Source organism: Lepidochelys kempii, chromosome 3, assembly GCF_965140285.1.
Source record: "Lepidochelys kempii isolate rLepKem1 chromosome 3, rLepKem1.hap1, whole genome shotgun sequence".
NCBI classification, from domain to species: Eukaryota; Metazoa; Chordata; order Testudines; family Cheloniidae; genus Lepidochelys; species Lepidochelys kempii.
Genome location: NC_136382.1, coordinates 120,595,280 through 120,607,341, shown reverse-complemented (window position 1 = coordinate 120,607,341; position 12,062 = coordinate 120,595,280). Strand labels below are relative to the sequence as shown.

Here is a 12,062-nt window from a genome sequence, read left to right as displayed (position 1 = left end):
GCAAAAGCCCCAACCAGCAGAGGTACCTGGAGCTGTTTGCTTGCAAATGTAGAAAACAACACAGCACTGGGTTATACTCTGTTCACATTTGGAAACCTTTCTTTGCAACCAATAGGAGAGACTTTTTTTTTTTTAAATGAAAACTTACATGCTCCAGCAGTTGCTGGAACTCACCCAGGAAGCTTCCTACTCATCTGGATGGATGAGCAAGGGTAGTTTCCAAATACATACTGTAGTCATCTATTTTGTAATCACTGTTACAAGAACCAGACAATGCTTCTAGTAATTACCACGCCTTAATGAAGCTACCCACTAGTGTTTATACAAGATTATCTTTCCTATCAGTGTTTGTACATACACTATTCACTTCTGCACCAGTAAGTACAATTTTGTTCTGGTTTAGAGGAGGCCGTGGGAGCAGAATTGGGACTTAAATGTATGAAACCCCAGTTACTGGTACTTTTATAAGTGCCTCAGTAGGAAGAAGGCAGAGAGAGACCACAGTCCCTGCAGCTAAATTGGGGTGGGTGCTGGGTACACCTAAAAACATTGGCTGACATAGAGGCAAGTGGCTTTTCAAGAAAAGAGCAGGAAGAAGAGAGCCTGGCACCCAGTGGCAGGATCTAGCTCCTCCCTCTGCCTACTTAGGTCCTGATCCTGCAAACACTTACATACCTGCTTACTCTATGCACTCGTGTGTGTAAACTTTATAACAGGGGTCGGCAACCTATGGCACGCATGCCAAAGACAGCACGCGAGCCAATTTTTAATGGCACGCTGCTGCTCTTCTCCACCCCCCACCCACTGCTCACCTCTTGCAGGGCAGGCAAGCTTCCCCTTCCCCCTACCTCTTCCCCCTCCTTCTCTCCCTCCCTGCTGCCGATCAGCTGGCGGCCCTTGCCACAGAGGGGGAGAGCCTTGGGGAAGGGGTTTGAATTGGCATATTCCCTCCAGCCCCCTGCCGTGAGCTGCTCTGGGCAGGGGGCTGGGAGCACCCCCAAGACCCCAGCCCACACCCCCACCCCTCTGCCCTGACCCCTGCACCCCCACACACTCCCAGCCCTCTGCCCTCACCCCTGAACCCCCCACACACACACCCAGCCCTCTGTCCTGACCCCTGCACCCCTCCACAACTCCAGCCCTGACTCTGGCACCCCCCCCACAAATATCCAGCCCCCCAGCCCTGACTCCTGCACCCTCCTCACATGCCCCCATCCCCCGACTCTTGCACCCCCCCCCACATTCCCACCCCCACCCTGAGCACCAAACAGGAGCTGCCCAGGTAAGCGCTCCACACCCAAACCTCCTGCCCCAACCCTGAGCCCCCTCCCTCATTCTAGCTCCTGGCCAGACCCTACACCCCAACCCCCAGCCTGCTCCTTCACCCCCAGCCCTGTGCTCAGTGCACTCCCACCCTCAGCTCAGTGCAGAGAGAGAGGAAGAGAATGGCTAGAAGGTAGGTATCCACTCTATGTGGGCAGGGCCGGGATCCCAGACTGGCAGTGGGCTGCGCGGGGCCGGCAGCCGGGACCCTGGATGTCAGGAGCCAGCGGACAGAAACCCAGACCGGCAGTGGGCTGAGCGGCTCAGCCCACTGCCAGTCTGGGGTCCCAGCCGCAGGCCCCACTCAGCCTGCTGCCAGCCTAGGTGAACGGAACCCCAGATTGGCAGCAGACTGAGCGGGCCGGTGGCATAAGATCAGCATTTTAATTTAATTTTAAATGAAGCTTCTTAAACATTTTGAAAACCTTGTTTACTTTACATACGACAATAGTTTAGTTATATAATATACAGACTTATAGAGAGAGACCTTCTAAAAAACGTTAAAATGTATTACTGGCACGTGAAACCTTAAATTAAAGTGAATAAATGAAGACTCGGCACACCGCTTCTGAAAGGTTGCTGACCCCTGCTCTATAACAGGGGTCGGCATTTTCAGGATCATAGCTGTGCTGAGGTGAAGGCAGCAGCAGCTTGTTCACCTCACCTGTGCTTCTCCTACTAACCAGAGAAAGGTGAGAACTTTTCAACAAGAAGCAAAACAAAGAGGAACCCGATCATGTGTCATCACACTGTGAGAAACAATACAGTCAGTATATTACCTAGGACTCAGAGTAACAGCCGTGTTAGTCTGTATTCGCAAAAAGAAAAGGAGTACTTGTGGCACCTTGTAGTTAGTCTCTAAGGTGCCACAAGTACTCCTTTTCTTTTTACCTAGGACTGTGCTTCGCGGCATCCTGTAAATAGGGTAGATTTAGAGGGACTAAGCTGATTCCGACTTTTTTCTGCCACCCTCACCAAACAGACCAAAAGACATTACACATACTCCCCTTCTACCAGTTCCAACAAACAAAATTATTATTTTTTTCCACTAAAAATCTTCCTATCCCACATGCAGTCTTGCTAGATCAGCTTTGACTTCCTTCCACACAGGCTTTCAGCAATCAGGGTCTATTTTGTAATACCATGTAGGTCAAGGAAAATGTTATCACTTTACAAAATGAGGTTTTGGGCCAGGATTGCTGCCAGTGCATTAGGATGTTAAATTAACAAAAATCAGATTTAGCAATTTTCTAGAAACTAAACATTATCACTCCAAAAAGAAGCCCTAGGAATAGCACTTCAGAGAGGTTAGTTCCTAGGGCTTCTGTATTATACTGGAAATATTCACATTCTAGCAAGCTGATTTACACACACACACCCACACACCCCATAGTATATACTTTTTAATTTAACATCCCAACAAAAGTCTGGTAATAGAATAACGAAAACACATTGTGTAACGTGTAGCATGAGTTAGTCTATTGGTAAACATGGCAGCATACATAGCAAAAGCCCGCTCTGAAACTCCTCTGATGAACTTAAGGCCAACTGTTGTGTAACATTCAAGTCATAAAACACCTGTGACTGTGGTGGCTTAGTTATCTTAACATGGCAATATATTATTTTAATATCTAACTTGCTAGGACATGTAGACCTAGCCCATCAGGAACAATTTATGCATAATTAGCATAGTTTTCTAATGTAGAACAAATATGAATCCTATAGACTACATTCATCACTAATAAGCTTCACCCTCAAGTGCACAAAACATGTATTCAACAATTTGCCCACACAATGCAATGCATCAGTGCTTATATAGAACATGTTCCAACAGACTACAAAAGATTCCAAAAATAAAAGGATAATTTGACATTTAAGAATGCAAACAAAGTTTTAAGAATGCAAACACAGTTTTGAACTTTGCCATATAATTATCTCCGCAGGAGAGAAAAATGGATCACACTGTGGGTTCTTTTCTGTATTTTAGTAAATATAAAACATGTTCAAATTACATGTTAATCAACGTACAGCAGTCAAATAGTTTGTGCATTATTTGTTTGACTACTAAGAGCAGCTAGGGAAAGAACTGTATGTACAATTACAAAGAAAATTAGTTTTAAAATAGCAGATGTATATAAAATGTGTAATTATTATGATTATTAAAAAGAAAAGGAGTACTTGTGGCACCTTAGAGACTAACAAATTTATTTGAGCATAAGCTTTCGTGAGCTACAGATTACTTCACTGGATGCATTCAATGGAGTCTATTTTCCACTGAATGCATCTGATGAAGTGAGCTGTAGCTCATGAAAGCTTATGCTCAAATAAATTTGTTAGTCTCTAAGGTGCCACAAGTACTCCTTTTCTTTTTGCGAATACAGACTAACACGGCTGCTACTCTGAAACCTATGATTATTAAGCATTTGTATTGCAGTAGCATCTAAAGGCCAAAAGCAGGTGGGCCCCCATTGTGCTAGGCACTGTACAAACATATAATAAGTGGCAGTCTCTGCCCCAAAGAGGTTGCAAACTGAATTTTACCCTTGTCTCACATCCTTTGACTCCAATCCTGCAAATACTTATGTATTAGCATAACTTTATTACTGCAGGTAGTCCCATTGACATCATTTCACTGGATTCAGTCATAGTAATAAAGTTAAGCACATGCCTATATGTTTGCAGCTCTGGGGCCTTAGTATGTTGCGCATTTTCACAGATTGTATGGTCCTCAAGGCAGGGACAGTGTTTGCCTCTATGTTCTCCAACCTGCAATCTTTGAGAGATTTGTTTTTCATAATAATAATTTTCCCCACTATTCTTCATAAGTGAAAGTTGCTTCTTCAGCAGAGGCTAACGCTTAATGTTCTTCTAATGTGAATTCCATGAAGAACTGTTCTCTTTCAAAATGGCTGCCCTCTTCCATTGTTCTAAAATGAGACTGAAGCTGTAGGGCTGCCACTGGCAAAATGCCCTCTTTCAAAATGCACTGTTAATGCACCCAAACAACCTTAACTTCACCCCATGGGGACACCATAAGGAAAACAATTAAAAATCAAATGTATGTTTAAATATCAATTTAATCTAATCTAGGACTACAAACACTATTTATTATGCACTAACCATAATTGTCTGGCTATTACGTGGCATCACTATAGGGAGGAGTTAAGGTTGTTTGAATGCTATAGATGCATTTCCATATCTAAATATATCTTTTAAATTAAATTTAACTCTAAATTTCCTTGGCTTGTAATGTTGGCTTTGGAGATAATTACAACAGCCTCATAGAGCCTTTCCCATTACAGATATGTATGCCAATCTTAACTCCATTTTATTATATTTTTTATCTGGAAATATGAAAAAGACATTGTATGCAGTACAACACACTAGAAATACAGACAGACACAAGGACAACGGAAATTGTAATTTTGATTAATTCAGAGGCTTGCAAGGGGAAAAAGAGTGTCCAGTCATTTGCTCTGAATGTGATTTTAAGTTTTTCATTGTACAAAACAAAGATGTTCTAAGTTATGAGGTGGCCAAAGATTTACAAACTTGAAACATTGGGCTTAGATCAGTTTCTAGTTTTGTTTTAAATTTTTTGCTTGTAAAATCCCTGTTTCCATACTTGCTATCATTCCATTCTGCCATTTTAACTAATAGTGGTGGGGAAGGGAAAATATATATATATATATTTTTAAATGGGAAAAGAATAAAGTATGAGCCTCTTTTTGTGCATAATAAACAAAGGAACTGACACCCTCCCCCTCAAAAAAAAAAACAACCAACTTCAAATGTCCCCTGGCCCTAGTCCTCAATGACTAATGGTTGCTTGATAACTATGAAAAAATATTTTTAAATAAAATTATTAGGGATTGACATTTATTTTTGCCATGTTCAGCAAAGAATTTCTCACCATTTTATGTATATAAGAGGATATTTCTCTATAGAGTTGCACATCAGTGTTGCAGGCGTAGGTTTTTGTCTCTAAAGAACATGGAAGTTTAAACCCATATGAAGTTGCACAAAAGTACAATTGCACAACTCTATAGTGCCACAGGTATTTTTTGGTTTTGTTTTTATCTTCCTTTAAGGATAGGGAAATTAGATAACCAAGCCAAAGGTAACGTAACTTCAGGCTGTAGATCTGAAACACACAAAAAAATTCAGCAGTGAACCCCACAAGAAATAAAGTATCCTTTGATGTAAATATTCCAATAGAGTGAGGCAATAACAAATCAGCAGCAGTAGGACTAGCCAAAAATTCTCCATTAAACAAATTTTTCCTGATGTGTCTGCTTTTCACAGAAAATTTAGGTTTTTTTAATTAAAAAAAGAATGCACAAAAACGTATTGAAAACGTTAATATTTCAATTTGGATGTGTTTCCATAGTGCACCATGGAAGTTGAAGTTCAGTTTCCTCATGTCCCCATTCTCTTCTATGGGCCAGGCTCCCAGCAGGACTTCATCTCCCATGATGCACCCCGGTTATGGAACTCCTATGAGGCATCACCTCACCACGAAAGGAGACCATGCTGCATTATGAGAGATGTAGTCCAATCAGAAAGCCCATCTTATACAGAAGAATGGGAGTATAAGACACTTGAACTGCAACTCCCATGAGGCACCACAACATTTCAGAATAATAGTATTTTGTTTTTGACTGAAATGTTTCAATTTTTTTGCCAAAAAGTCCAAATTTTCCACAGAAAAAAAGACTTTTTTTCCCCCAACCAGTTCTAAATTATCAAAGAATGATAAAAATCTTAACGTTTATAACATGAACTCAGTCACATCACATACATTGTATGGTAATGCACATTATTATTTGTTAAGTGCTGACAATGTGCTTAGCACTGTACAAAGCATATATTACACAGTTCTCACCCCAAAGAATTTACAGTCTAAGGCTGTAAGTTGCCCTGTGTATGTGGACTTCTATTCCTGGACAGAGCCACAATGAAAATAATGGGTGCTCCACCGTGACAATGTGATACTAATGTGATACTAATGCAATCATGTGCCAGCAATGCCCCTCTGCCATGTACATTGGCCCAACCAGACAGTCTCTATGTAAAAGAATAAATGGACACAAATCAGACATCAGGAATGGTAATATACAAAAGCCAGTAGGAGAACACTTCAATCTCCCTGGACATTCAATAACTGATTTAAAAGTAGCCATCCTTCAACAAAAAAACTTCAAAAACAGACTTCAAAGAGAAACTGCAGAGCTACAATTCATTTGCAAACTTAACACCATTAATTTGGGTTTGAATAGGGACTGGGAGTGGCTGGCTCACTACAAAAGCAATTTTCACTCTCTTGGTATTGACGCCTCCTCATCCATTATTGGGAGTGGACCACATCCACCCTGACTGTATTGGCCTTGTCAACACCTTACAAGTGGAGAACCAGTAACTCCCTTCTCTTCATGTGCCAATATATTTTTGCCTGTATCTGTAATTTTCACTCCACGCATCTGAAGAAGTGGATCTTTTTACCCACGAAAGCTTATGCCCAAATAAATATGTTAGTCTTTAAGGTGCCACCAGATTCCTCGTTGTTTTTGTGGATACAGATTAACATGCCACAGTGATATGTTCACACAGATCCAACTTCAGGTACAGGACCTAACTGTTATAGACTTAACAGCCTCATAACCAAAAATACTATATGTGCAACAAGATCAAAGTTAACATTGCTATTGAACTTTGACCTCTCAGTTGCCTGACCTTGTTGTGACCAGTTTGCAACCTTAATGTTGCATTAAAATAGGTTAACTGTCAAAACCTACCTACACAGGATGTATAATACATGGGTACAGAAATGTTTGCTGAGGCTATGACACCTGGGCCATTGGCAAGGGTTGAACCTAGAACCCTCAGTTCTAAAATGAGCCTCTTACACTCCAATTAGATAGTATTTGGGCCCTGTCCTCATTAAGGAAATTCACACCAGCCTAACTACATACAGTACAAACCACAAACTGCTCTAGTTCAAAGCAGGGCTTTCTTTGAAGTAGATTAATCTGGTAACAAACTGAAGTAAATCACATTAGTGTAAACTCTACTTTGAACTGATACCACATGTCTACCTTAATGGTTTGCACCAGATGTAGCTTCCTTGATGTAGTTACACCAATGTGAATTTTCTGAATGTACTCAGAAACCCTTCCCTTTACTCTGGAACCTTGTCTTTTTTCCCTCCTTACATTTTCCATTATTGGTAGAAAGCAGTGCAGCCCCGTTGCTGGTAACAACAATGGGAGCACTGGTGTATACAGGCTATCCACATTTTAACAATGCATTCTCTAGAAAACACAATGGTTAATATGCAGGTGACTCCTGGCAACCTGGGCCCATATCCGCAGGCACCTCCCTACCTCTTTCAACACCTAAATTCTCCACTTAGGTGCCTGTGATGTTCCAAAAGCTCTCATTCACTCTATCCAGTGCTTAATTTGTAATGAAAGAGATGCTGGGGCTCAAACAATTTTTTTTACATTCATAAATGACACAGCAAGCCCAGAGGTGCTGGGGCTACGAACTGCCAAGCCTAGAGGTGCCAGGGCTCAGCCCTGGTACAAATTAAGCACTGACCTTACCCCACAGGGGCCAAAATGCCCTAGGTGCTTAAGTTTCCAAAGGTCAGTATTTGCACTGTCCCCTAAATGTTGAGCTGACCCACAGCTAACAAGCTGCTCAGAGCCCTAGCTCAAGCCAAAGCCCCAGAGGTGGCAGTCTCAAACTAGGCAGGGGAATGCTTATCTTGCCAGTGAGGCCTGATCATGCAGGTGTACTCTGAGCTGGGTTCTATCTAACATCAGATGCCCATCAGAACCTGCTGCAGGAGAGCTAGAGACAGACTACTGAAAGGTGCAGGGATAACACTAGATCTGCAAAAAAGCCAGCTGGAACACAAGGAAATGTAGGGTGAGTATGAGAAAGGTGTGATGCCTGAGCAGGAGACAGACACACACAGATGGTTTTGGCTGCTAGGACATAGACTACCTAAGCAGTAGACCTGGTTTCTGTACCTAACTTCAGGAAGGGGTGGTCGCTAACGATCCCAAGTGGCAGAAGGTGCCTACCTCTGGCCTGTTAGCCAGGTGCACCATGCCAGCCACTTAGGTACCTACGCTCTTCCTCCCCTTTCCTCTGCATTTCATTCCTGGTTAGCTTCAGGTGGCTCCCAGAACTCAGTAGGTGGCCAGCTTCTGAAAGTCCCTTCCCTGAGCACCTCCCTCTCTCCATGCACTGTATGGGGCAGTGGTTCTCAACGTGGGGTACTTGTATCTCTGGGGGTACATCAACTCATCTAGATATTTGCCTAGTTTTACAACAGACTACATAAAATGCACTAGCAAAGTCAGTACAAACAAATTTCATACGATGATTTGTTTATACTGCTCTATAAACTGTACACTGAAATATAAGTACAAAATCTACATTCCGATTTATTTTATAATTATATGGTAAAAATGAGAAAGTAAGCAATTTTTCAGTAATAGTGTGCTGTGAGACTTTTGTATTTTTATGTCTGATTTTGTAAGCCAGTAGTTTTTAAATGAGGTGCAACTTAGGGGTACACAAGACAACTATAGTCTGGAAAGGTTCAGAGTCACTAATATGGGGAACCTGAACACCTAATTTGGGGCTGAAAGTTTCACCAGGTGGCCAGGCAGCTGGGGTTAGGCATTACAGTGCTGATCTCTGAGTAACGCCTAGGAGCTTTAAGGCTCTGGGCCCACCTCTACACTAGTACCCCTACTGTTGATACTGCAGATGAGGCTGTGCCAACAGTAATTACAGTGAGGGGGAGGAAGGGGAAGTCTTGTGTCTCCCTGGCCTTACTGTCCCGCAGTGGGGAGGAGGCACCAGCCCCCCGACAGGTGTAATTGTCAGAGCCTTAGCCCTCTGCAGAGCAGGCCAAACTTTCAGGCGTGTAGGGGATCCTGATAACAACAGCCCAGCCCAGCCCAGGGCAGATCCAGCCCGGGACACCCTGAGCACATTAGAAAATCTGCCCTTAGTTTGGTGCCTAACTGGGAGCTGAGCTCTTTGGAAATCTGGCTCTGGACGCTTAGCCCTTCGATGCTGGTCTGTGCCGGCATGAACCCGCCCCGCGCCCTGCCCGCCAGAGGCACTTACTGAGGGTGGCCACGGTGCCGGCCTCCAGCAGCAGACAGTCGCGGCGGCTGCGCGCCTCCAGCAGGGCGCTTGGAGCCGGCTCCTGCTTCCAGAGCAGCCGCAGCCCTTTGGTCGGAGCCATGGGAGCGGCTGGCCATGGGGAGCAAGGCGCAGGAGGTGCCAGGGGAACGGACCCGCTCCCCGCCAAAAACCGAGGCACCCACAACGGGGAGCGGGCAGCAGAGAAAGCGCCGCCGCTTCCCCCCTTCCGGGGACCTCCCTGGGGTCCAGGAGAGACACGGCTCCCTGCAGTACCGCCCCAAAGTCACCGAGTGGGCTGGGGGCAGAGAAAGCACCGCCGCGTCTCCCCTCGCCGGGCTCAGAGCCGCCCCCACACGAAGGGGAGCCGGGGGCGCACCAGGCTCGCCGCGAGCTTCCAGCCCCGAAAAAGTCTCCAGCAACTCGGCGGGGAAACAGAAAGTGCCGCTGTTTCCTTCTCCCCTCCCCGCCAACGCAGCGCCGCCCCGGCTCCTTGCAGCCCTCCCCCAGGCGAAGGGTGACCTGGCTGGATTGCCGGAGCGTCCTTGGCTCCAGCGGCCGCCCGCTGCGCCTCGCTTTCTCGCGCTCCCCGCGGCGCCGGTCCCGTGTAAACTAGGCGTTGACTTGGTTCCTCCCTTCTCCAGCGGCGGCGGCTCCTCCCGCTCCGGGACAGGTAAAAGCCATTGCCCGTCTGTCTCCCGCCCCGCGGGAAGGGCGGGGTTGGAATCGCAGCTCCGCGGGGAGGAGGCAGCTGCTGCGCTGCTCCCAGACTAAGAAAACAAGGCGAGGAGAGCCGTCCCACAGCCGGCACCCGCCTGACTTGGAGAAGTGAAGTGGCAGTTCCAGGCTCATGCTTGGGGAGCTAATGAGACAGGCACGATCCAGAGACTCCGAAACTTTGACACAGATCAGATCTGGATCCCAACAAGCAAAACTTCTCACCACACTGCACCGCGTGCTGCATCCCTGACGGACAGCAACCAATATCGCACTCTTATCTAGTGTCTTTCAAGTGGGGCGCCCAAAGTGTTGTATAAACGTGAACTAATAACGAGAGGGCATAAAATAATTTACAAGGTAAGCTAAGGAGTGATTAAAAATCCTAACAACATATCACATGAAAATATGCCGAATGCCAATCCACGCAATAGGGAACTTTTCATATTGGTACAGACAGAACATCTATCCTAGCCAACCTTGTATCCATTAAACACACCTTTACCATTGAGAACCTGGGATGGTCCTAGCTGCACTGGTGGAAGTCAAGCTCCCGCCTGCCTAAATTTCTCAAGAGAGACAAGGTGGGTGAGGTAAAATATTTTTAATTTTTAGTTGGTCCAATAAAATCTTGTCTTTCTAATATCCTGGGACCAACACCGCTACTATGCTGCAAACAACAATGGTAAATTTTCCCAGGCAGTTTTCTTGTATTGCTTCTCACTTCCTGTTCTAAACAGTTGTGTAGCCTTATTAAACAGCTCCCCTATTTTTCTCCAGAAGTGGCTGCAGTTCAGTGGTCAGGTGACTTATATTTATGTAAGTAGATACTAGAATTCTTTGCACACTCAAAGTGAATGCCAGCTCTGACCCCTAGTTTGTAAAATGCTTTGGGCTGAAAGATGCTATATACATGTATGTTATTTTATAATTAATAATTCTCTTGTTTCTTCTAACAATGTCCAGGAATAGAGCTTGGCAAAAAAATTAAGATGAAACTTTTTTTGGAGAAAAATGCAGATTCGGTGACAATGAACTGTTTTTTACAAATTTGTTGATTTTGCAAAATTGTTCATTTGGAAAACAAATTTGTTTCAAAAGTTCCTTTGATTTATTAAAAAGTTTGAAATCTACAGTTTTATTCAGCCCAAAATGTGTGTGTGGTTTTGTTTTGCTTTTACTTTTCAGTTTTCCAAAAATTTTGATTGATTCAAAATAACTTTTTAAAGAACTTTTTAAAATTGCCAATTACTTAAAAAAAAAAATCCCATTATTTGCCTAGCTTTATCCAGGAACCTCCTTCGCTTTCTAGTAGTGCAGTGTTCCTCCGATATTTCCTTATTGAGTCATTAAAAGAGAGCTGCCAGATTTTCCCAGAATGCAATTAATACAAACAGATAGCAAGGCAGGTGTGGGTGGATATGCAAATATGCAAACACAGCTTTGCTGGCTATGTGGAAACAAACAGAAGTAGGTTACTTAACCTCAGTTGAGGTGACTGTGCTTCTAACCAGTTACAAAACAATTGTGGCTGTAGTTGTAGTGTGGATGAACCCCAATTTAAGTATTCAGGGAAACAATGAAACACAAAATGCTGCCTATTATTTGCTTTTTATTAATGCCTGGGGACATTAGTCAAGACTCCAGTGTGCTAGTCCCTTTATGGACACACAGTGTAAATACAGTCTCATGGAGTTCAACTTCAACAAACTTCAAAAAAAAGAAATCTGTTTATAGAACTCTAAGGCCATGTCTACTCTACCATTTTTATCAGTAAAATTTATGGTGCTCAGGGGTGTGAAAAAAACCACACCCCTGAGTAGCATAAATTTCACCAGCATAAGTGGTAGTGT

The 12,062-nt window shown here is 43.9% G+C and overlaps 1 protein-coding gene across 5 annotated transcripts in view; it reads right to left on the bottom strand.

Moving 5' to 3' along the window:
- SYNJ2 (synaptojanin 2) overlaps positions 1 to 10,308 on the bottom strand; it is a 103,940-nt gene extending 93,632 nt beyond the window's left edge. For 3 of the 5 annotated variants that reach the window (XR_012158101.2, XM_073337776.2, XM_073337777.2), the window contains exon 1: positions 9,475 to 10,308. Coding sequence is in view for 4 of the 5 variants with exons in the window: in XM_073337776.2 (XP_073193877.1) it covers positions 9,475 to 9,595 (121 nt within the window). In the remaining variant the exon portion in view is untranslated. The remainder of the gene's footprint in view (positions 1 to 9,474) is intronic. The other 2 variants (XM_073337773.2, XM_073337774.2) reach the window with 2 other exon arrangements.
- Positions 10,309 to 12,062: the final 1,754 nt, after the last annotated feature.